General features: G+C 46.5%; 1 protein-coding gene across 2 annotated transcripts in view; it reads right to left on the reverse strand.

Moving 5' to 3' along the window:
* Nucleotides 1–1,187: 1,187 nt before the first annotated feature.
* St8sia2 (ST8 alpha-N-acetyl-neuraminide alpha-2,8-sialyltransferase 2) overlaps nucleotides 1,188–26,355 on the reverse strand; it is a 74,609-nt gene continuing 49,441 nt past the window's right edge. For both annotated transcript variants that reach the window (XM_006540731.2, NM_009181.2), the window contains 2 exons: nucleotides 22,761–23,054; nucleotides 1,188–5,533 (listed from right to left, as the gene is read on the reverse strand). In XM_006540731.2, coding sequence (XP_006540794.1) covers nucleotides 5,248–5,533; nucleotides 22,761–23,054 — 580 coding nt within the window. In that variant the 3' untranslated portion in view covers nucleotides 1,188–5,247. The remainder of the gene's footprint in view (nucleotides 5,534–22,760; nucleotides 23,055–26,355) is intronic.

Here is a 26,355-nt window from a genome sequence, read left to right on the forward strand (position 1 = left end):
TTGGAGTCCCTTTGGAAGACCCATTTCTCTGCTAGGTTCCCTGCAGGGGAAGATGTGATGTCTCAGGAAGTGGTGGGGAAGACAAGATAAGACGGGCCGCAAGGCCCTTTAGTGTCCTGGTTGGTTGACTTCACTGGGCTTAGTCTAAAGGCAACTCTAGTGACTAGACAAATGTTGCCCAGGGGCTATATATACACCCCATATGAAGATTTCCCCACAATCTGGACTGCTGAGAATGAAAATTAAACTATCCTTATAGTACCCAAAGGCAATGCATACTGCTGCTAGGTGGTAACCATGGAAACCTCCCATTGTTGTGAACAGCCCACCACCAGAACAAAAGCTATTTGTTTTCTGCCTCCCAGAGGGGTGGTATTAAGTGCACTGTGTTGCTTCCCTTCTTTCCTCCATGCCATCTCACAATGACTCAGGTTGGGGTTCAGGTACCCAAGGATAAGAGGACCTGGGAGGGCTTTGGAGGAGGGGAATGAAAGGATGGGGATGAAGTTGGCAAAAGATGACATCCCGAAGGGTTGGCGAGAAGCAGTGGGTGGGGGCGGGCTGTTGGTGTCACTGGAGATGCTATTAAGGACATTTATGAGGCAGCATTCATGTCTGGAATCCCATCTGACTGGCATCAATAAGTGTCTCTGTTCCATTCTGGAAGGAGAGCCTTAATTAGGCATGAAGAGATTCATCAAACAGCAGCCTCTTGGAGCTGTTGGTCTCCCTGCCATCTGGACCGATGATTTCCCACCCTCAACAACAACAGTGGGGATGATGGATGCGGTCCCACAGCTCAACACCCCTGGGCTCTGAGAAACCCAAATGGCATTTGTCCTCTCGAGAAACAGGGAAAATCTGCCTGTGTCGATGGGCACATGTGCTGTGGTTAATACTAAGGTTTGTCCTTGGAAGATATGATACTGACCTGGGGCAGCCAAGCCCACATCTACCTAAAGTCAATTTTTAGTTTCCAGTGAGTGCTCCAATCATATGGATTTATAGAAAAAGCCCTGGAGTGAGGGGAGAATATTGGTGAAAACTCCATGCAGGCCGTTGCCTCAGTTTAATGACCTATTTCTTCTGCTTTGGTCCAACCCACATGACTTTTCTGGAAGGTTCTTTTGACATGAGAGATGCAAAATGGCTTCATTCACTACAAAAGCCTCTATAGACACCCAAGATTTAATCCAACAAACATTTATTGAGCAACTGTTGTGTGCTATGCACCACGCCTAATGCTGTGATGGATACAGATGAATAAAACAGTGCCTGCCCTTGGCAGGGTTACAGTCTACAAACAGACATAGGACAAGTGCACAAGGAGCTATAATACAAGGCAGAGTATGGTAAGTGCCGGGAGAAAGGGGGAAATAAAGTGCTGTGGTGGTTCTGTGGGGGGAGAGTTCCCGGCGTTGATGGATCGGGGAGGGCTTCATGGCAGATGTGGTCTCTGCAGGGGCCTTGGAAGAAACTCAAGAATGATCCAGAAGATGCGAACTGCAAGGCCAAAGGCACAGGGCCAGGAAACGTGGTGCTTTCCCCAATACTGACAACTCTTCTGGATTGGCCAGTGCAGGCTATGAAGGGACCTGATTGAGTGTAATGTCAGGATAAAGATGGGCACATTTCTGTGGGTCAGGAGATCTTAGCTGAGTTCGTGAAGAGCTGAGAATACCATCGTGCATGCTCAGGGAGGTCTGGGAGAGGAGACCACTACTAAGGAGTCCAAGGGACAAGGAGAGGTGAGGTTGGGACTAGTTGGAAAGGGTAATGAGGGGATACATGGAAGAGTCAGTGATCATCTTAGGGTCCCAGAATGTGTTGAAAGAATCATTGGTGTTCCAACCAGAAAATAAGGGATCATGCAGGGAAGAGAGATGGTCTACTTAGCTTCAGATGAGCTTGAGTTCAAGATGTCAGAGCAGATAGAGTATGCTGGAAAAGCAGTGTATCATCCTGGAACTGGGAGCTTCCAGTGGAGCTAAACAGCTAAGGGGAGTGAAGGGTATTCTTTGGGTTGTAGTAGTTGAGTCTGAAGGAAGGCATGGAACTGTGGATGCGCAGCTTATAAGCCTTTGGGGAGGACCTTGTTGGAGGGAATGGCTACTTTGTGGTACAGGGAGAAGAGAGGGGAAATGGGCAGATCTTCCTTGGCTCTTTTCAGCTCAAGGTAGGAATGCCAATAAATACCTCATAAATACATAAATAAATATATAAATAAATGGTCATGGAGGTTGGGATGGGAGGGATAAAAATCTTAAGAACCTAGTGTCTTGCCCAGGGGAATTTGCTGTAGGGCTTTGCATTTAGCACACGGAGGGGCCTGAGATGCTGGTAAGAGGGGACATTAAGGTGTGGTACAGGGAACTGGTGGCAGTAGGGACTGCAGACCCTGCCAAGGTCTGGTAGTGGAGGAGTTGAGTGGAGAGGCTATAGGAATCAGGGTGAATGCAAGGGGGGCTGGGAAAAGTCTGAGATCATGAGAGGAAAGACTCCCCATTTACAGGAGGTACCTCATTTGTCAAAGAATGAAGGTTAAGTGGGAGGGAGAGGCCAAGAGATTATGAGATAAAGTCTCATGCCAAATGGTCCCCCCCCCCTTTTTTTTCTTTTTCTTTTTTGGTGATGGCAGAGGCTGAGGGTGGTGTCACTGGGGGCTTAGAGTAAATGGATGTCTGGCAGGCTTAGGCAGGCAGACTGAGGAGGTGACTGAAAGCCAACAGTTGAGGGGACTGGCTGAGGCTGATGTGATGTTGTGTGGTAGCTATGAGGTTAACAGTGCAGGCTGTGTCTCCCTGGGGCCAGCCAAAGTCAACCAGCCCATGTTAAAAGACTTCAGTGGAGCCCAGCTCCAAGTGCGCTCTCACTAGGCAGTAAAGGACACTTGGCTGCTGACTGGAGAAGAATGGCAAGAGGGGAAGCCAAGGTCCACAGAGACCCTGCAGCTACATGTCCAGACCATTCTAACAGCACAGGGGCTGCTGAGTTAGGGAAAGGGCATACATGGGTAGTCCTGGGACCTCTGCCCTTTCCCATCAGGTTACAGCCTGCATAAGTCTAGTTAGACAATTACCCCTCTAACTCCTCTTCACAGAGAGGATGCTGGGTGGGGCTCAGGGTCACCTCCAGAACCTGACCTCTGGGCCTTCTTCATGATTCCACATGGGATGTTCTGACATCCAAGGGTTTTACTAATTCGAGGCCCTGTTGGTGATCGTACCTATTCCTCCAGGGCACGGCAAACTTTAGAAATTAAATGTCTTCTAGAGCCTTTGAGAACCTTCAGATGAAAGGCTCTGGAGACATGTAAAATATGATACTAATTATCTCCACTGCTCATGAGGAGGCTGAGCCACTCAGCTCCCAGGGAGGCTGTTATGGCTGTTACTTTTTTAAATATTCATTTTATGATGCAAATCCCAAATCTCAAGCTTCATACTGTAACAAGAACAAAGAGGGGAACAGAGATGTACAGTCCTTGGCCTGTTTGGGGCTGGAGAGAATGTACGCAGGGCTAATAGTTCTAGGGTATCCCTCCATGGTCTCTGCTCACTTCCCATCAGCCATTAATTTAGAGCAAGCATCGTGTTCTGAATGGCTGTTGATTAATTACGTCAGGCCTCATATGCTTGGGAGCAGATCTTGATTACTTAAAAAAAAAACCTCTCTTCATCTTCAAGATAATAGTGTTTTTTTTTTTAAACATTTATCTTTCAAATATATTTTAAAACACCATTATTTATCAGGCGAGGGAACTGCATCTAACACATCAAGCTGGCTAATGCTTTGCTGTGTGTGACCTGTAAGTCCAACCCCTAAGTTGTTGGCATGGAGCCCAGATTTCCCCCGGAGATTATGTCCAGTGTTTGGAACTGTGTTTGGCTTTGGGCTTTTTTACAAGAAAAACAAATCTTAAGTGGGAGGCCTAACAGAGTGGGGAAGGCTTTTGCAAACACTCTGCAATGGTTGATGGGGTAGGGGGGTGAGGGTGGGCAGGAATGTAGTAGGGTAGACACTGGAACCTCTCCCAGAAGAGCTTGGTGTGGGCAGGTATGACTGTCAAGATGGGAAAGTGACAAGGTGACATTGACACGGCAGGCGACTCCAGAGTGCAGGATGCAGAAAGCAAACAGGGAGTGACTGCAGAGACCCAGGGTTAGATTTGTCACAGTCTTCCAGGTGTCCAGTTCTAGGGCTCTGTGAGGTGCCTAGAAAACTGCATATGTTTTGAACAACATGACACCTATTGTGACTGTGCTCTTTCAAGCACTTGCTGTGTCTTTCTGGCAGTAGATGGGACAGTAGAGTTTCCTTCATGTGACATTCTAAGAGGATGGGATAAAAGCTAACCTGGAAGTTGAAGTCCTAGGGTTACTTCTGCCTCCGTGGGCTGCACCCAACAAAATGATCCTATTTTGTACACCCTTTTGTCCTTTTCTGAGGTGGAGCAAACTCCTAGAAGATGCCAAGTTTCTAAAACCACGATTTGCAACAATCTACCTCTTTAGGGCCATGTGCTCTTCTGCCCTACTAAGTCCCGGGTGGTACTGGTCTAACCAGGATATGGGGCTGTCACTGAGTTTCCTCCAGCCTTTCTCCATAGCTGTGAAGGCTTGTCTGGGACGCAGGTGCCATGCATACTTGTCCTTTGGGCAGCTGCACTCTCAAGTTCATGAACAAAGCCCTCAGCTCCGTTGTGATCAGTGCTGCTTGCTCTCCTTGTGCCTCTTTGCCCAATGGAATTTTCCAAGTCTCTCCTCCATGAACTGCACCTCTTTAGACTGGTCCAAGCTGTCATCTCTGGGTCTGGGCTACCCAGAATCCACTTCACTTGGAGGTTCGGGGAAGCTGACAACAGGTGGCTCTCCATTCATCCATGAGCCCAAAGATCCATCCAGCCCAGGAAGTGGGTTGTCATCCAAAGTCATGGGACTGGCTTCTTTTCATGTCAAGTCCTTCTGCCCCCAAAGATGGACTGAGTCTCCATCTGTTCCAGGTGGGTTCTCCACACCTTCTTCCTGTGGCTTATCTGCCTAGTGCTAGATGAACACCACACAGTTATAAATACTCAGGTCAATATATATATGCAGGTATAGATATATATATTCTGGTCACTGTTTTACACTTTAACAAAGAAAACCACTAGCCTGCTTGTTCTATTGTTTGTGCCACCCCGACTCCCATCTGCCTGTGGTGTAGCTGGCAGGAAAGTGAGCCACTGAGTCCCATGGGCTGTCCTCCTTACGTAGCCCCATCACACTGGCCGACAGTCAGTTTCAATGCCCCCTGTTCATGTAGGCTCTTGAGGGCCTTGAATTCCAAGGGCATGGTGTGGGGGCTGGCCTGGGAAGTGTAGCCATACTTGAGGCTGTCATAATAGTGATACTTGACGGGGTTCTGATTCTGATCCAGTGGGAAGGGCCAGAAGCCATAAAGGTAGATCTGATTGCAGAAGCGTGTGGCCAGGGTGTACATCAAGAGGCCGGTGGTTGGTCTTTTGATGTGGACTTTGTTGGTCAGCCAATATCTGGAGAAGAAATAAAAAAAGAAGTTAGAAAAGGAACAATAAAGTCTGGGAATAAGGCTCAGTTGGTAAATCCTGGCTTGTTAGCATGAGAACTTGCTTGGATTCTTCAGCGCCCAGTGGAGTTCACCTGTAACCCTGTCTTGTAGGGGCCCAGTAGAAACAGGAGGATTCCTGCAGCTCATTGGTCACCTAGCCTAGCCAATTAGTGATCTCTGGGTTCAGCAAGAGACCCTGTCTGTAAAAAGAAGGCAGAGAGCATAGATACCTAATATCAACCTCTGGCTGCCACCCTTACACGAGCTTGCATGTAGGCACGCAGGTGCACACACACCACATGCACCCACCATACATTATACATTATACATTATAAACAAACATGTATAACAGTGAAGAAATGTGTTTGTGAATACTTCTTTCCAAGAAGGAAGAAATTTTATTTGGCTAGCAGCCCACTTTCTGACACTCCCAGAGCCAATCAAGTCAGAGACCCAGGGCTTCCTTTTCAGAGGTCTGATAACCTCCATAGTTAAGCACTTGGAAAACACCTTGAGTTGGTACTTTCCTAGGCATGAGTCTATGAGGGCTGGGATGCCAAGATGACAACTGGCAAGCCCGAGTTTACCCATGTGGTATGTACTTCGCCTTGAACTCAAACCATTGGCAACTGAAGCAGGGTTAACAGTTTTCTGTAATGGGTTGGATGATAAATACTTTTGGCTTTGCGGCCCTACGGCTCCAATTATGACTATGCAGCCACACTAAGTCAGAGTGCTAAAGAGCCACCATCAACATACATGGGTGTGTCCATGCTTGGCCCTGACCTCTCTTAAAGCTTGTTTGCTTATACGGTGCTCACTGCCTTACAGAGAGTCCCATTCATCTTCTCCATGTAAGCAGGCTCAGTTAGACTTGTTTCCTGTCAGTGCTCCCAAGCCCTGCCCTCCAAGGCAGCTGACCTGCTCTGACCATGCATGCAACTTTTCTGCAGAGCCAAGGCACTCAGGATGGTGGGGCTGGGCTGGATTCTGTCTACGAGTTTCCTGCCTTAGGGCACGGTCAAAGAGTGATGGGAGGAAACACAGAGAACTCCAGAGAGCAGGGCGTTGGATGAGGCGTCCTAGGTGAGTGGAGTTCTGTGCATTTCTGTGTGCCTTAGCCAGGACCACAGCATGGAAGGGGCCATCTTCATTCTGGATGAGGAATCATGCCCAGAGAATGGAGATGTGTAATTCAGATGATTCTATCATTAGCGTCTGTTCCAGCTGTGTCTTCGAGAAAGTCACGTCTCTCTGATGAACCACATTTTTCACATTGATGCATAGTCTAGGCAGCTCCAGGTTCCAATATTCCAGGAGAGTCTAGAAAATTTTCTACATGTGAGAAACCTTCTGCTTGCTATCATTCTTGATTCCTACTGTGTGGATCTGGACCTCACACTGAGTGACCCCCCCCCCTTTTATTTGTAGTTAAAGCTCCACTCTCCCCACTCCCACTAGCAGAATGAGTTTAATAGCCAGGCTTCCATGCCAATGGGAAGGCAGAATCACTGACCACTGAGTTGGCCCAATATGCCTCTAAACCAGACCCAGACCATGATTTTCTGTCCTTAAACAACCTCCATGGCATGGCATTTTACAGGCTCCCAATTGCCACTGTTCCACTGAAGTGAAGGCCAGCACAGCTTCTGATGGCCCGCAGCACAGCAACACATACAACTTTACCCTCAAACAAGCCTATTACATTCATACTGGAAGTAGGACACCAGAGCAAAACATTTACTTACTATTGAAGGTTAAAACTGGTGTGTGTGTGTGTGTGTGTTCTTCATAGTGATTTTAGCTGATAGGGAGTGGAGAGGAGGGGAAGGCTTCCTAGAAGCCCAGGAAACTCTTTATGTACAATGGCTTTTTCTGCAGCTCAAAAGTGGAACCCAAAAGATTACAGAGTCAACCCTAGAGCATTTCCTTGCTTCTTTGTTTGGAGGGAGCATTAGCTTATGAATTTGATGAGGTTACAAATGCCTAATAATCCATGTAATTAAAGTATGCATTATTGGCAATGTCTGATCAAATAAAAGGTGTTCTGAGGACCCCCACAAGCCAGCCCTCCAACAGAACTCTTTGTCTGGTGTGATGTTAATGTTACTTTGGACCTTGAGATAGGAGACTGTGGGTCCAGATGACCACATCCAGGCCTGTGGTTCTCCAACCATGGTGGTTCTGTAAGTCTGTCACTTGGAGACTCTCTTTCTGCTGCCTCCACCCATGTTATTCTATCAGAACCTAGAAACTTCCTAGAAACTAGATTCTCCAACAGGGAAAAAGATGGAATGACAAAGACCTAGCCATGCAGGGGTTCTGGTAACTGCAAACATGACGCAATTGAAAACAGCAAGGAACAAGTCACATATCTCTCCTTTCTTTTCCATACCGCGGAAGTTTCTATGGTGATGGTCAATCATGGCCTCGCTCCACCTCCAACTCCTCACAGCCTCCTGGGCATCTCTCAGACACCTCTCCCTATTCCACAGGCCATCCAAATTCCATGGTGGAAATTCCAAAGAACCTGCCCTGGCTACACTGGCAGCTTTGCCTACACTGCATCAGCTTCCCCAGAATAAACAAATGGTCATGGCTCTCTTCCAAAGCCCCGTGTTGTCTCACAGTGCTTCCCCTATCTGTTCCTCTTCTGTCTTGGTCTCTGGGCTGTATCTGAGGTCACCTATCAATAGTTTCTTTTCCAGGTTGTTGAAATCTCATGGGATTTCAGTGAGCATGTGTGCCTTTTCTTTATACTCTGGGTTCCCAGTGCATCATCTCTCTTGCTGCCTCTGTGGATGGAGGAACATGGATGGAGGTCTGACTTCAGAACAGAGGGCTGTGTTTTGTCTTTCCTTCCCTTACACCGAGCTTCTGCAGGGTCATAGCCTACTTTCCATGGGTTAGGTAGGGCATGGGTTGGGGTATCACTTGTCTGAGAGAAAATATCTTGAGAAGATGAGGGGTAGCCTATGTGTAGTAAGTCCCACAGAGGTCTAGGATGCTGTGGTCATGGTGTCACTTCACAGCAATAGAAACTTTCAATAAGACAGGTAGATAACATCAGCCTGCCATACTGCCGATGAGAGAACTCCATGGGAGATCTTGATGCTGGGGCTTCTAAGCCAAGAGGGAAATTAATGTCATCATTTCAAGAATCCAGAGGACACCAGAAGTACTGATTGCAGCTACTTGTGTGTTTCTGAAAGGCTGTATTTTGTGAAGTTTCCTTCCAACTGCCCCATATTGCAATACTGGTCTGATCTCTTGAGAAGAATTACATGCTTTGAAAAGTCCATCTTGTGACCCTTATTTTTCTCCAGCTATGATGACTATTCTTGGCTGTCAACTTGACAACAATTTGGAAATAGCTAAAAAACAACAACGACAACAACAACAACAACAACAACAACAACAACAACAAAAACCAAGCAAACAAACAAAAACCCAAAATAGGGCACACCTGTGAGGGGTTTTTGCTTAATTTGAAGCAGAAAGATACACTTCTAATCTTGATCTTTGAGGTAGGAATATATACCTTGAATCTAGAACTTTTGAGGTTGTAAGACCCATCTCTAATCTGGTCATATCTTCTGTTGGAAGTCTATATAAGAATAAAGAAGAAGGAAGGTATAGGTTTCTTTGTTTTTTGTTTTTTTTTTTGCCTTCTTGCTTTCACCTTATTAACAAGTCTATTCTTTCAGCATTATTAGAACCTACTTTTTCAGGATTCTGGCACATACTGAAGACCAGTTGAAACATCCAGTCTTGTGGACTGGACAACTACTAGATTCATTTGTCTTTCCATTCATAGTTAGCCATTGTTGGATTAGCTGGACCACAGCCTGTAAGTTATGCTAACAAATCATCCGTGTGTGTGTGTGTGTGTGTGTGTGTGTGTGTGTTTCTGTTACTCTAGAGAACCCTGACTAATATAGCAACCATCCTAATAACATTCCACAGCCACTCCCCTCATATATCTCAACTGAGGTCTAGCCTTGACTTCAGTAGCCCTCTCACAGTATTCTACCCTTCTCCCAGGGTTTCACATAGTGGTAACAGACTGGGGCATTAGGAAGTCCTCAAGGATTAAGCAAGATCCTATTGGTGAGGGGTTGCACTGAGGTTCCTCTCATCAGGTCCCTTGATGTCACACCCATGTTCTTTGTCCTTTGTAGTCTATCACTGATAGTATATCGAAGGCCAGGGAGATGCATGATGCTAGGAAGTGGGTTTGCCGATGGGACCACCTGTTTATTCACCAGCTAATAGGAAGGAAGCACAGTGATTGTTTAGGGATGCTTGATGCTGAAGTTGGGGCTCTTGGGTCACCATGGCATTCTCTGTGCTCAACGGGGCTATGAGATGAACTTGGGAGGGCCCTGGGAGACGAGGGGATTCTGTAAAGAGACAATTCCAAGTAGGGTTGAAAATGGTATAAAAGAGCTTTTGATGGTGATAAAAGGCTTTTAAAGGCAGGACTGTGCAGGTGGTTTCACAACTGTATGTTATAGCGCATCAAACTGTAGTTACAGTATGTAATTAAGAGGTATCATTTATACTTCAATAACATGTTGTTGTCGATGTTTGTTTGTTGTTTTAAGGATGACTTCCAGGAGGATAGCCAATGATGCAGGTCCTCCCATGCATCCTGGGAGATGTTCATCTACGTTGACAGACACACATCCGGTAATGGGGAGCTTGCCCTTTGATAAGGTGGCCTATTACATTTCAGCCCTAATGCGAAGTTTCTTAATTCATTGCCCACTGCAACACTGGGTGTGATGGTTTGTATATCCTTGGATCAGGGAGTGTCACCATCTGGAGGTGTGGCCTTGTTGGAATAGGTGTGACCTGGTTGGAATGGGTATGTCACTGTGGGTGTGGGCATAAGATCCTCACCCTAGTTGCCTGGAAGTCAGTCTTCTACTAGCAGCCTTTGGATGAAGACATAGAACTCTCAGCTCCTCCTGCACCATGCCTGCCTGGATACTGCCATGCTCCCACCTTGATGAAAATGGACTGAACCTCTGAACTTGTAAGCCAGCCCCAATTAAATGTTGTTTTTTATAAGACTTGCCTTGGTCATGGTGTCTGTTCACAGCAGTAAAACCCTAACTAAGACACTGGGTGCTTTAGGAGATGCCTGGAGCCCACCCCTCGGTGTAGCCTGCACACTGAGATTTCCATAATGTCCTCCTCTCTGCTCTGACTATGACATAGGAAAGCACCTGAAAGGAAAGGGGAACAGAGTAAATATGGGAAGGATGAGAACTCAGCCAGCCCAACAGCCTGGCAGAGTTACAGTGGAGTAAACTGGGAGTTGGAGTGTGTATAAGGAGAACCAGTGTCCAGCCTCTGTGCTGTCACATAATGGGGAGCAGTGGCAATGGTGGCATCTTCAGGAATGATCAATTTTATTGTTGCTCTGTAAGGTGATACTAAGATTTTCTGAGTTATTTTAAAAAGCACTAGAAATTGTGTGTGTGTATGTGTGTGTGTGTGTGTGTGTGTGTGTGTGTGTGTGTGTGTGTGTGTGTTTAAAACACTGTGGGCATTCAGTGGTAGAACACTTGCCCATCATGAATGAGGGCTCTGGGTTCAATTTTTAACATTATCAAAAAATACATTTACTTAAAAATATCATGGGAGGCCTTATTGAGTGAGTGAGCCAGACAGAATCTGTCTGTGGTTAGAGTACCAGCCTCCTAGATTGAACTTGTCTTCCTCTTTCGGTGAACAGAGGCAAACAGAGTGGACCAGGGAGATTTTCCCAAGCAGATGCAAGATCCATCAGCATGAGACTAGACAAAGTTTGGATATAAGATGTGTTCCCCAATCTTGGTCTCTGGGGCAGTTTTTGCCCTGTGGTGATTCCACATGGGTCAGGGTTGGGGTGACATGACTGTAGCTACAACTACTGTTATCCAGAGTCCAGCAAGTTGCAGCTAACATTATCCGGGGACCCATGAACCACATTGATGCTCACTCCCCGAGCTAACACGACCAAATGCCATCCCAGGGATTTATGCTTTGTTTACTTTCTGATAGTAAGGCCTTAGCAAGGGAGGGCTTTCTGAAATGAATTTCTCTTCAGGGCAGTAGTGCTATGCCCAGAAGGGTTGTGTAAGCTTAATCAATGGGACAAGCCAGCAGCTAGCAGGTGACAGTGCTATGGCATGACCATACTGAGATCTTCTCACTCCATACCCTTTCCCACCTGCTTCTTAGGTGAACTCTCTTTTCTTCTTTCCAAATTGAACACATACATCCCCTCTTCTTGGAAACAATCTCTTTTTACCTTTAATTGCTCCCTGGCTCAACCTATCAGTCACATTACTAGATCACCATGAGATTTCTCCATATTCTTTTCTATGCTTAGCAACTGGGGCCAAGGCTTACATTCCTTTGTAGGATTCAGGCATCCAGCTCCCTACATGCTATACCTGCTTCCCATAGGCAGAGACAGTAGCATTTCTGGAATCTGTAGTGTGCTCCCCCACATATCCCAGCATCCTTGCAGTTAAGCTGGGTTATATCACCAGTTCTGGTACCCAGGCTACCACAAGAGAGGCTTCTACTTTCTCTTCTCCTGATCTGGAGATGGGCTGGTTAAAATAGGATGCATCATAGGTCTCCAAATTACTTGTTGGAAGAGAGCCAGGAACAAACCCCATTAGATTTGGTAAGATCGAGACAAAAGCATCTAATTCTTGTCCCTGGAACTTGAAGTTCATCATTGTAGCAGGTCTGGAAATAGTAGTCCTCAGGTCTGTGGTGTGCCACATCCATTTTACTTAAATGAAACTGAAAACCGGGAAGATGTGGCAAAGATGAAAGGGGAAGCTAGCATTGTGCACAGCTTCGGAACTGCAGACATTGAGACAGGAACAGAAAACAGGCTCTTCAGACCCAGTGCCAGAGTTCCCACCCATAATCACTACTCAAGAAAGGTGTTAATGACCCACAAGGTTCCAGAGTAAACCAAAGTGTGATGGCTCTTGGTGGAGGGACCCACCTACTCCCCATTCTGCCTCCAGGGTAAACAAGAACTCCTGAGCCATGTCTGACAGGGACCCAGGGGCTCCATTTAATGAGCAGCTTGTAATAGAAGCTGACTACGTTAAGTAGGAACAGATCACTCTCGATTTCCTTTCTGTCTCCACAGTCTCTCTGGTCAATTTAGAGACTGTGTGCATGGCTGACTTGTAGAGGATTCCTTTCCTTGGGATAACGGCTGGGTGTTAAAACACAATCTAATTAATTTTGTTTTCCCAAATGAGGTTAGCTGGGTGCATCCAGAGAGTTGTATTGACAATGCACCTTTAATATCCTAGTCTTGAGATTTTAATTAGAAGGCAAAGTAATCTCAAAGACGGCAGCAATTATTTTTCAAATTGGCCACCCCAATAACTGTGCCGGTTAAGCACTGTATTTTATGAGCAGGGGCACCAATCAATGAGGATTGTCAAAGCTACCTTTAAAGTGTTTCCTTCCTTCACCCTAGATTCTTGGGTGCAGTATGTGGTGAGGATAATGGCTGATACTGGTTGGAGAGGGGACAGTGAGGGTTTTCTCCAAGAAGCTAATAACACTGTGGGATGGGGCTCATCATGTCCTTGTAGGGAAGGAATATCCACAGGGAGATGGGAATGGCATTTGATGATGCTTTGTACAAGGTTAGCAGTATAGCATGGAGGATATTCTCTGGCGGGGCTACTGCTTTGTTGTCTCCTGCAATATGGATCTAAAGGTCCTACAGTCCATTGCTGTTCTTTCCTTGGCTGTACACTGAAGTCTCTTCTATGCCCTGGCTAATCTCAGGGTGGATTTGTCCGTTTTGCATGACATTTAATTTCTGGCTTTACTTTAGAATTTGGAGCTGTTGTCAAGAGTTCATAAAGTGCTTGTCTTGCAAACACGAGGACTGGAGCTTAATCTCTTCAAAAGCTGGGGGAGGGTAGCCTAATCTTTGAGCCTTACATCCTGTCCTGCACCAAGAGACTCTGTCTCAAAAAAAAAAATCCAACCAACCAAACAAACAAACAAAAAAAAAACAAAAAACACCTTGGTTGGCACCTAAGGTTTACTTCTGGCCTTCACATGCACACATATGGATGCATACTTACTTAAACACACACATGCATGCACACACAAGTACACACACACACACACACACACACACACACACACACACACAGTGCAGCCATGGAAATAAGGAGGGTTCTGGTTCCTAAGTTTATCTACACCAATATTCTATCTCGCTCAAGTATACTTCAAACATGACCAAGTCACCAAAATTTTCAATGATCCTGTGAGTACATAGGATGCAATCAATGGCCCCTGTCAGGCTGGACATATCTGCAATCTGGGGCTGCAAATCTTGCTCATCACTGTGTTGTACCACCCAACTGCCACCAAAGCATCTTGATTTTTTCCAAAGTTTTTCCTATATGTTTTTGGTCAGCTACTTTAGAATGTTTCTAGTTGCCATATCTCTTCCTGCTGAAACGTTCAGGTCCTTCATGGACAGCTTTGGTCCTGTGTGCTGATCTCTTATCACAGCACCTTCCACGTTACACTTTGATTATCTGTTTGCCTGCCATTTCCTCCCTGAACTTCTAAATTCTATAAGGAAGTTAATTGACTTCTGTGATGGTTTGTATATGATTGGCACTATTTGGAGGTGTGGCCTTGTTGGAGTAGGTGTGTCACTGTGGGAGTGGGCTTTAATAACCTAGTCCTAGCTGCCTGGAAACCAGTATTCTGCTAGCAGCCTTCAGATGAAGATGTAGAACTCTCAGCTTTTCCTGTACCATGCCTGCCTGGATGCTACCATGCCCCCACCTTGATGATAATGGACTGAACCTCTGAACCTGTAAGCCAGCCCCAATTAAATGTTGTCCGTTATAAGACTTGAATTGGTCATGGCATCTGTTCACAGCAGTAAAACCCTAACTGAGACAACTTCCTTTTTCTCTGTAGTCCTAGATCCTAGCATAATATGTGCATGAAGAGCATACTTCACAAGTCTTCAATGATAACTGGCAAGCAGAGCTCATGGGTCACTGTGGGGGCACTTTCAGGGCTCACTTAGCTTATTCTACCCATCCAGGCAACAAGCAAGACTTTGCATGTGCTAGGTTAACACCAGTCTAGACAGCATATTGATTCAACAAAGGAGTAAAAACACCCCATCATACGGGTTATTTGAAGGGCCCTTCCTGATACAGAGTGGGTGCTTTGGGTGTAGAGAGACTATTTTTTCATGCTTAAGAATTACCTGAGACTCTAAAGGGCCAGGAGGACTCCAGAAAGATCATTTGTTGGCAGTTTACACCTTGTGGCCAGATTCTAGAGTTTAAATTGATGCCACATATAAACAAACAGATTATATTCAACCTTGTTCATAATCAAAGGATTTCAGTTTCAAATAACAATAATCAGATGCCAGTTTTCACTAGATTGGTGAAGATGACAAATATTGATAGTACATTTTGGAAAGGTTTTGGGAAAGCAAGTATTTTCAATAATTGTAGGTGAAAGTAAATTGGTACTTGTCTCTAAGCAGGGCAGTTTGGCAATAGCCATAAAGACCAACAAGGCATTTATCCATCTCCCTTTTTAGCAAAGACACTTTTAAAGAGCAAGCCCACGGATAAAGATGTTTTGCAAAAGTTATCAGAAGTGATGGATGGATTCATCCATTACTGCAGCAAAGACTGGGAACAATGCCTCTGTTGTCTACACAGGTGATGAGCCAGGTGTACCACGTATGGCCAGGCAGCTTTGAGGGACCATGAGGTGGCAGGCATCCAGATTGGACAGCTTTCAGTTTAGAAAGGTGTGAGTGCACACAAATTCCCTCTGTGTAAAAAGCGACATAGTCACTGAGAGCCAGCTTCACTGCTTGACTCCTGGAGGAGGATGAGAAATGAGGGCCTTCACTTCCTTTACACACACACACACACACACATGCATATACATGTACACAAATAAACAAATGCTAGTATTTGAATGCGTCCCAATACTATAGGCAATCTTTTCATTTTATGTTTTTACTTATTTATATACTTTATGTACATGAATACTCTATCTGCATGTGCACCTGCATGCCAGAAAGGATATCAGATCTCATTGTAGATAGTTGTGAGCCACCATGTGGTTGTTGGAAATTAAACTCAGGACCTCTGGAAGAGCAGCCAGAACACATATAATTCAGCCAAAGGGAGGGGATGCTGGGATGGGCTGGATCTTTTCAAGCTCATTTCATTTAGAGGGAAGGCTTCACAACCACTAACAATTCTGGACTCTCCTTTTCCTCCCCAGGGTGAGCAGGTGGAGGAGGTTATCAAGACAGTACAGTCTATAAAGCTTACGAGGCACCTTAACCCTGCATTTGAACCGTATCTTGTTGCAACCGTATACTCCTTAAAAGTCACAGAAACATATTTTCTCCTCTCTTGGCCTTTTTTTCCCCCTCCAAGACAGGGTTTCTCTGTGTAGCCCTGGCCGTCTTGGAACTCACTCTGTAGACCAGGATGGCGTCGAACTCAGCAATTCACCTGCCTCTGCCTCTCGAGTACTGAGATTACAGCCAGTGTTCTTAACTTCTGATCATCTCTCCAAACCAGACAATCTCTCTTTTCTATAGAACCTATATCAAGAAAGGCAACTGTAGTTCCTTGGCTATCTGCCCACTGGAGCAGCAAAAGAGAAGGGTATGGCTAGGGATTCCTGTGAATGGACTGGGGTGGCACGCTTGGAGAGAGCTCCCCTGCTGATGCTGGGCTGTCCCTTTGTCCTCTGCACCGTCCATCCTCTCGCCCAGCTTGCTCTTTGGCCTTCAGGTTTCTGCTCACAGTGATGGATGTCAGGACCCCACCACTGATCTTTCCTTCTAAGCCCTGGCAGAAGGGAACCTGAATAAGTGCCATTCCAAGACAAGCCTCAACATTCCTGGGACTTCATTTGGCACCAATTCACAGTGTCTGCTCAGGGCCCGTGGGCTGCTCCCCTGCTCAAGGGGTGGTCCTTTCCGTGAGTCACTGCCTTCCCAGTTGTTGTAATTGAATTAGAACCATTCACGACCAGCTGCTGACTAGTTTCCCACTTTCTGTGCCACACTTAACTGCCTTGCTGTCCATCCGCTTCCTACTCTCCTCCCTGGCTAAAAGCCAGCCAGGGCACTGGGCCACTCCACAGGCTGGCAAAGCTCTTGGGAGTGCTGCTCCTGCTGGGACCTTGTTGGCATTTGAGGCTAGGTTCTGCCAGCCACTGGCTTTGCATTGTGCTTTTTGCAATGCCCGGGTCACAATCTCAGATGGGCTGGAGCTGCTAAGTGCACTGATTCATTGAATCCAACAACTCTGGAGTAGAGTATAACTGTTATGGATTTGTGTTCCTCAAATTCATTGGTTGAAGTCTGTCCTATCTAATCCTCAGTACCTTGGTGTGTGACGTTATTTGGTGGTAAGATCTCAGGAGCATCCAGATTAAAATTAGACATTAGGATGGGCTTTAATCCGAGGTGTCTTATGTCCTTGTAAATGGAAATGTTTGTGCCATGTGAGTGTGAAAACAGCTACCTACAAAGAAGAGAGACTAAGATAGGTGTCTCATAGCCCCTCAGGGGGTGGGGGGGAGGCGTTGCTGCTGCATCCTAATTATGGGGTGCCCATCCTGTAGAGTTATGAGGGGACCCGTTGCTACAGTGTAAGCTTATCAGTCAGTCCTTTGCTTAGGCTGCCCTCAGTGAACAATGTACCAACTCTGTGTGAGCAACATGAATCCCCCTCTTCACAGCCCCAGGAAGGGACTCACTTAACCCAGACATTTCTAAAGGTGCTGAAGGTTTATCACTTCCTAAAGGAGCCACCTGGCTGCGGAGGCTCTCAGGAGATGGGATGTTCTCACCACTGGCCAGATGGCTTGCCCTCCCCACTCCTTTCCTCCGCTCACCTACAGCCTCACAGGCCCAATCTAGCAGTCCCTCAAGGGCTCTATTTCATCAGCCTAAAGTACCCTGGGAGCTTTTAAGTGTCTGATGAGTGCCTCTGACTGAAGGAGGATGGTCCAATGCTCCCCAGAGCCTTCTCTTCCCAAACGTTTCAACTCCTCATGTTTTTCTGCCACCGTGGTCCTTTTCCAATCTGGCACCCCCCAAGCACATGTGAGTCTTCAAGTGGGACCTGGCCAAGCAGAGTAAGGAAGTGATCTCTGACCTCCCTACCTCTGAAAAGTGCTAAAAGATCCTCAGTTGTGCCGCCAGATTGTGGAAACCTTTGTGGTAGCCATCTGTCCATTCACAGTTTCAAGCCACCACTGTTTTCCGTGCCCAGTGGCAGAATTTTGGTTTTGTCAGAATTTTCAGTTTCTTCCCTTAGATTAACTGAGACTCTGAATGTTGAGATTTCTATTAGAATCATTGCACTTTGTGAATTTGTTAACTGAACCAACAGTGACCTATTTCAGTCATCGGCAGAAACAGAGCCAGGGTCTGAGCCAGGGCCACAGAAGATTAAATAAGGTCAACATGAACACAATGAATTTAGCATCATTGGCTGGTCTGTGGTTGTTAGAGTGGTTTGTCCATCTGTCATAGATATGGGGAGTGGCAGGAGGATGTGTAGAGACCTCTCAATTTCACATAGGCAGAGTCTGATCCTAGCTTCCCCTTCTTACCAGGACAATTTACTTAACACCTTCCAGTCTTAGTTTCTTTAAGAGAAAAAAGGAGAACTGGACTAGTATTCTATCTAAAAGGCTGTTCCAAGAAGAAAGCTAGCATTTTCCTCCCTTATTGTCCTGATTGTCAATCAGGCCACAGCTCTTTAAGTTGCCATAAAGTACCTGGTCACTGTGGCTGACTTACTCCCTGTGTAAATAAAGGGACTACACAGATCCCAGTGTACTGTCTGCTCTTCCCTTCACCCAGGAATCCCAGGACAGCACTCCCTGTTACTGTTGGGTGAGCACACCTACTTACCATGTTTCTTCCAACCCTCTGCTTATGAAATCTTGGATGAGAAACTTCCCCAAACTCAGGCTTACTGGTGTCCATAGTTTTCGTGTATGTGTGCGTGTGCATGTGTGTGTGTGTGTGTGTGTTTTAATCAGAGCCAAGATGACTGCCTCAATATCCTTCCAATGCAGCTCAATTTAGAAGAGAACATGGCTAGCTGCTCAGAGTACCTAGCTGCTAATCTCTCCTGGATGTTAACTGGTCTTGATTTAGTGATAGCAATAGTTTTCAAGTTTATGCCATTACAAGATTCAGGTGGAAGACTGGTTAAAAGACAGATTGTTGGATGCTTTCCTAGGGCTTGCAATTCCGTACACCTGGATGGTCTGAAGATGTACAAGTCTAACAAGTCCCCTGGTGATGCTGATGCTGTTCACCTGGGGTCCATGCTGAAGGCCGTTAGCTTAGGGCAGCAAATGGACCTGTAGGTAAGATATCAGGGATCATCTCCCTTCCTCCAGGCCATAGATCCACCCTCACCCTCTTTGCACAGAAAACGGAAGCTGAAGAGTTTGTTTTACTTCTGTATTTTGCTTTTATACTTTGGGCAGTGCTGGGGATGGAGCCCAGAGTTTCCCATGTGCAAAGCAAAAGAGCTGCACTCCCAGCCTGCCCCTGTCTTTTGTAGCCTCAGTACAATCTACCTCTGTTTCTTTGGATTTTGCTTGCAAGATAATATAGCTTTTTGGTGCTGTTATTGTTTTTCTTACTATTATTACAAGCTCAAGCCCACCCTGGCTTTTCTCTTCTTGATATTATTCTACTAGAGTCACTTCACTAGTTCCTGGCCATGTGCACTAGACATAAAAAGAAGCTGATGAAGAGCACTGGAAGAGTCCTGGGTTTGTCCCTCCCAGGGGGCCTGGTAAATGAGCTGCTCTATGAGGTTCACTTTTTCTATCTTTAAAGGGGGGATAACAAGACTAAGTCTAGCCTTACCATAACATGGGAGAAGGCTCAGCATGGTGTCTGGCCCATCAGCGATAACTAAGATATCATGTGCCTGCATCTATTTTCCTATTTTCCTTTTCAGTTCCTCCACACAGCATTCAGAATGTGCGATTGAAGAGTTGACATCGGAGCATGTCTGCTTTTCTTCAGAAGAGTATCTCGCATGCAAAGAAACAGCCAAGCAAATCAGGGAAGACAAACCCATCTGGTCCATTGATGAGAAGGTTTTAAGAAGATAATGTCCCTCTAGGTGCTAAAAGGTATTGAGACTCTGAAGTGTTCTGACAATTCAACTTGTCCTGCCTATAGAGAAAGCTGCCCCAGACCCTGAATAACTGTTGTGTGTGTGTGTATATATATCAGAGTCTCTATACCAGGGTGATATTCCCAAGTCCACTGAACTCTTCCCCTGTCCCCTGCAGATCTGGAAATGAAGAGGCACAAGTTCCCACTGCACCTGCTACCCTGGGAGTCAGGTGACATGGTTCTACTCTTGGTTGTGCTGCTTAATGGCTGAGTCACCTTGTATGGCATCACTGGATTTTCCTGAGCATTCACTAGCAAAGATACTAGCATACCTCAACAGTAGACTCTTATTTAAGATCCTTGCCAGCAGCACACCAGAGTTCCAGATCCTCCAAGTCCTTACAGATACACGTTGTTTTCTGGCCATTTTCTTAATTTACTTGATGACAGTTATGCTCCTAGGTGTGACATGATGCCCCACTGTGGTTTTGTGCTTTCTGCAGTTGTTGGTGATGCCGAATGACTGGTCATATTCTAATTATCCATTTGCATATCTTCTTTGGAGAAATGTCTATTTGAATGCTTCTCCCGTTTTTGAATTGGGTTGCTTGTGCTTCTGCTGTTAAGCTGTACGAGTTCTGAATAGATCCTGGATGTTGGTTCCTCACCAGACATACTACTTGTAAATATTTCTGCCTATTCTATGGGTTTTCTTTGTCACTTCCAGAAAGAGCATCCTTTATGCATAGTTGGTCCCTCACCTTCTTCTCTACTACCCCCTTGACATTTCTTCCACGATTTCACTTTGCACACCCAGCCTGTTCTTTCGTTTTCAGTGAACATCAGGTAAAGCCACCGTGAGATGGAGGCAAGCTTTCTCCAAATGACACAGGCTGCCCTCTTCTCACTGGACTCAGTACTTAAAACGATGGAGAGACCTGACTGAAGAAATCCATCTCTAGACACCTCCTTCTCCTCCTCCCCTGGTTAAAGGTGTGAGGTGGGGTAGTTCACTTGTTGCTCCTGCAGTATTCCCTCCCGGTGTGCTTGCAAAGAGAGCTGCCTTGCTCCCAGGATCCACAGCCTGTTTGTTTAAAGGGCTCATTACTGCTGCTTAATGCTATTTTGACAGATGAAAGTGAGTCAATTATGGCTAAAAATAGCTCTGGCTGTAGAGGCTTCTTCCAGGTGGCTGCCTGCAGCCCCATCCAAAGGACTTCTGCTCTTATTGTCACAGGGCAGTTCCTTGTCTTCCATTATCTCCTTGAATTGTCAGATCAACTTAGGAAGCCTCCTTCCAGGAATAAATGCCCTTCAAGGCATGGGGCCTAAGCCCTGGAGATGAAGGTTACTCTGACAGACCCACTCTTACAGAATGGAGTGGAAAGATGCCAAAGAGGGTCTCCAGTACCTAGTGTCCCTCTGGAACGGACAGCACTGTTTCACCAGCCTCGAGCTGGTTACCCTTGAGGTTTGTCTCTAGTTCTATCTTGGGGCCAGTGGGTTCTCTGAGATAACACATACTGAAATATATCCAGCTTTGTTCATAGGCATGAATGCTATCCAGTCACTGTTTTTCATGAGCACGAGTCCTTTGTGAGTGACTCAGATGGCTTTCCCGTTATTATGTTGACGGCCCATGAAAGAACATTCCCATGTGCCCATGTTAGCAAGGAGTCAGCACTGGAAGCTGTGATTGGCCCCTTGCTTGGATGGACTGTTGGGTAGGTTGGTGATGTATATTTGTAACAGATATCTCAAATTTATGTTCAAGAAGGTACTCAACTCCTCAGCACCTACTCCTATCCCACCACCTAGGCTTCTTCAAGCTCTTATATCTCAGAGTATGGTACTGCCATCCACCCATTTACTTAGGTCCTAATCCCCAAATGATGTGAAAAGAGATGTACTCAATACCAGCTGTATCCAACGTCCCATCACCAGCCACCATCTGACTGCAACTGTGAGGTACAGCTTGGCCTAGGACCATCCAGCCGAGGGATGGCTGAGCCCCTGACTAGGAGCAATTGCAAAGGATGATGACTGCTTCTCTCAATCCTAAATTTTGGCGTGATTTCTTACCCTGTAACAGATCATTGGAACAGAGTGAGTAATTGCTTAGCATAGAGCTCGCTGGCTGTTGTCACCTAGGGTAGGATCCCAGGCAGTTTTCCTGGTCCAGATTCCTGCTGGGCGAGTCTGTGCCTAGTCTCACCGTTGGGTAGAAATAAGCATGAAATTAGGAATTTTCAGTTTGCCTGGGGCTATTGAAAAAGCCTAACTAGATCCATGTGAACTTAAACAATTCTTCTTTCTTAAAAAATTATCTTATTCTTGTTTTAGACAGAGCCTCCTGCAGCCCTTGAGCTCACTGTGGCCCCAAGGATGGCCTTGAACTTCTGATCCTCCTGCCTCCACTGCCCAAGTACTGAGTTTACTGCCACCACGCCCTTTCTATGGCGTGCTACGGACTGGACCCAAGGCTTAGTGAGAGAGTCAAGGGTGTGGGTGACAAGTATGGTGACAGTGTATCTGTATTAGTTGCCCAGACGTCATCTCATGTAGTCTTTACACCCCAGCAACGTTACCCTCCCCGTACCTACTTACTGACAAGGCAATTAAAGTCCATAGAGCTTAAGGTGACATATTGAAGTCACTGCCATTTGTTCCTGGTAGAGATCACCTACCTGAGATGGCAGATATGAGACTTATCAGTCTCCATCTTCCTTCCCAAGTTCATTGCACCAGTCCACTGAGCCTCAATACGACCTCCAATTGCTTTCTTAAGAGCACGGGAAGGAGGCAGCTCACCCGGATGATACCCATTTGCCAATCTCCTTCGTTGCTGATGGAGGCTCAACAAGGCTTGCTAAGAGCATTCGGCTAATGGGTGTGGAGGTGGAACTGCGTCTGAGCTGCAGCCCTGCTTACCCCGCACAGCCCACCCTTAGCAATGAGAGCTACTCACCCTCGGACTGCGTGCAGCAGGCGCAGGGAAGGGTAAGCCGTGCGCACGTTCACATGGTGCTTCAGGATGAGAGCATTGACCCACTCCACACGCTCCTTGCCACCCCGGGCCATGAAGGCAGGGATCCACAGGATGCTCCCATTGAGGCCGTGCAGCCGCTGCAGCAGCTTCTCCCGCCACGTGGCGTTCACAAGGTCCTCAAAGGCCCGCTGGATGACAGAGGGGTTCATGGTCACTAGGTCTGTCTTGAGGCCCACATCCCGGGCATACTCCTGAACTGGAGCCAGGTTGCACCTGAGGAATAAAAAGCAAACATGGTTGTTTGGGGAAGATAGCCCTTCTTACATTGAACTTGACCCTGTCCTCGGCCGCTTCTTGCTTCTGTCTTCTTCCTCAGAGATGCAGGATACTTCATGGATCACAAGCACCTCCTATCATCCTTTCTCTTCCTTCTGCCTCAAATGTTTACTGAGCCTCTGCTATATCCTTAGACACAGAATGCCACTCCCCTACAGGCTAATGTCTAAAAGAGGAGCAACAGGGCTTGCCCTCGGTCCCACAATGAGGTTGCTTTTTTTAACAGGTGCGCCTCGACCCAGTAGGTGACCCTTTACAGTGAGGGCTCAGAAGACAGATTTCCAGATTCAAAACTCAGATCTGGCATGCTTTACCTGTGTGCTAATGGGCAGTTTGTTTGTTTTTTTTTTTTTTTTGTTTTTTGTTTTTTGTTTTTTTTTTGTTTTTTCTGCATCTCTGTGCTTTCTGGGAGCTCCCATGACTTTGGCTGTGACGGCCACCACATGAACAGTGGGTACTCAGAATGCTGCTGGACCATAAGGAGGGCATAGCCAGTGCTAACTGCTGTCATCTTTCTATGGACTAGAGGAGTGTCAGGTGTCAGAGCAGGGAGGGAAATCTAAAGGATGGATGAGCAAAAGAGCATTGGTGGACAGGCCCAGAGAAAGAGCTTGTCTCCAGTTTGTAAAATCAGAAGAATCCCACAGAGACTTGTTAAAAATAGGATCCCCCAGGTCCTGATTCAGCAGGCCTCAGAGCTTAAGAATTTACATTTATATATGTATATGCATGTGCATACATATACTTTCTAAAAATCTCTTCCTTTTTGGGTTCCAAGCAGCTTAAAAAAAAAAAAAAACCTACCATGCTATGGGATTTTAGGCACAAGAAATTTGCCTGAGGGCAGAGACTATGGCGCAGCATGGGTGTTTAGAGGAGGGTGTGTTGAGTGGGTCTGACTAACAAATGCTACCTAGATGATCATGACAGAGAACAAAAGAGCAGCCAGCTGAGATATCAGAGGTTGGCTATGCAGGGACTTGGCTCTGAAGGCAGTAGAGAGGCATTTGAAGGGTCTTGGAACAAGGAGTGTGGGCAGATCTGCATACTGCACTCTCTTGCCTAGCCCATTAGCCTGCTCTTGAACTTCACTGCAGGACTGCTTTGGGTCCCTCCCTCAAGGGTCCTGCCCTAGATGTGCACACAAGGCTTCCTGCCTGAGCTGAGGGCATCAGGGACTGAGTCTACAGCCTGTAGGCACTGTCTTCCCTGGAGGACTGGTTGGTGAGAAAAAAATCTTCAGATCAGTGGGTATATGTCTGAGAATGCACAGCAAGTATGTACAGTATGGAGGCTGGCTGTGTGTGAGGGCGGGGCCAGGTGCCATCACTTCAGACACACCGGCTGGTCCTGCCCTTAAGTGATAACTGTTCAACTTTTGACTGGGAAAGGAAGTCGATAGCAAGGGGGCATCCCTGAGCCCTGGGTTACGCTGGCCACCTGGCTTGTATCCTTTCACGGGTCAGTTCATTTTACTGTGAACCTGTATTAATTTTACAGATGAGAGGAATGTAACCCTCAGATGCCAATTAACTTGCCCAAATCTCCTGAGTCAGGAAGGGGACCATTAGGATTCAGACTTTGTGGTGTCTGACTCAGAAGGTCATGAACTCTTCAGAGCCTCTCCAAATACCTCTTGTCTCCATCTCTAGCCCCAGGCTTACTATCTCCAACGGTGGCATAAAATTGTTGGGAAGAGAAATGCTGGAGACCTCTTCAGATGCCCCTGCTGTAGACCTTGGAGAGCAGGGCAGGGGTGGGGGGTGGGGTGGGGTGGGGCGCAAGGGTACGTCCAGCACAGTGGCCCATCTGGGGCCACCCATAGCTCCGTAGTACTCCGAGGCCAGCTGAGCCAGGCTCCCAAAGCTTTGGTTGGTTCTGTTTGTGGGCTGACTCCCAGTCTTGAGAGCAGAGCCAGGGGGATCTAATCCTGTCCAGCTCTCCGCAGACAATCACCAACTGCCCTGGGGCAGAGAAGGAAGCACAGGTGTACTGGGCCCCTGGTTGATTTGAGGACAGGTCAGGAGGTAGGAAACACACTGATGATCATAATGACAATCTGAAAGGCCTCCACTGGAAGGGATCTCCGCATATTTGTACCCTCTGAGGGCAGGGCTATTCATAGCAGAGGCTTCACACTTACATGGGGTAGGTGTGGGGGGTCTGTGGGGTCCAAGCTTGTCCAGTAGTAGGTGTCAGTATGGACACTGCTGCTAGGCATGGCAGCTGGGCCTGTGTGAAATGTTCTTTCCCACTGGCATGGAGTGCATGAAGTGTTTCTGACCTTGGTTCTGGTGGCTCTAGGCTCTGTTCAAAGAGAGTCCGTGGTGAGGGAGCTGCGTTGGAGATAGGACTGGCTTCTGGCTGGAAGGGAGCTGGCCCCTTCCAAAAAGAGCTTTATCACAGGTACGAGTAGAGGAAGCCTCAAACGAGGGGTAGCTGTTGTGGCTCTGGAGCTAGGCTGCCAGCTCCACAGCCTACCCCTGACTGTAACTAGTCACCTGAATTTGGCCATCCCTTCCTCAATTTCCTCACTGGAAAGGATAGTGCTGAGAGCTGAGTTAGCTCATAGACATGCACAGTCTAACACCGGATGCTATGAGCCTGCTGCTATTAGCAACATGATGAGGGCACAGCATATCTTAAGGAACTATGTTGATGGTAATTTACTGTGTGTATGTGTGTGTGTGTGTGTGTGTGTATGTTGTATGTGTATATGTGTGTATGTGTATGTATGTGTGTATATGTATGTGTATGCATGTTTATATATGTATATGTGTATATGTGTGTATATGCATGTGTATGTATGTGTATTTTGTATGTGTGTATTTCTGTGTATGTCTGTGTATGTGCATGTATATATGTATATTATGTGTGTGTGTGTCTGTATATCTGTATATGTGCATGTGTGTGTGTATGTGTATGTATGTATGTATGTATGTATGTATGTATGTGTATGTGCATATATGTGTATTTTGTATGTGTGTATATTTCTGTGTATGTCTGTGTATGTGCATGTATGTGTGTGTATGTATGTGTATGCGCATGTATATATGTATATGCATGTGTGCTACTTAGAAGAATGAAGCTGAGGATGGCATTTCTCCTCATCCTGGCCTTGTAGTCTTGTGCCATCCTCTTGGGCCTAGCTATCTCAGCCATCTCATGTCTCAGCAGCCAGTGTGTAGCCTGCATCTGCTCAACAGAGCCTCCTGGACCAGCTCTGGCTCCCCCCCCC

This window comes from Mus musculus, chromosome 7 (genome assembly GCF_000001635.26).
Source record: "Mus musculus strain C57BL/6J chromosome 7, GRCm38.p6 C57BL/6J".
Taxonomy (NCBI): Eukaryota; Metazoa; Chordata; class Mammalia; order Rodentia; family Muridae; genus Mus; species Mus musculus.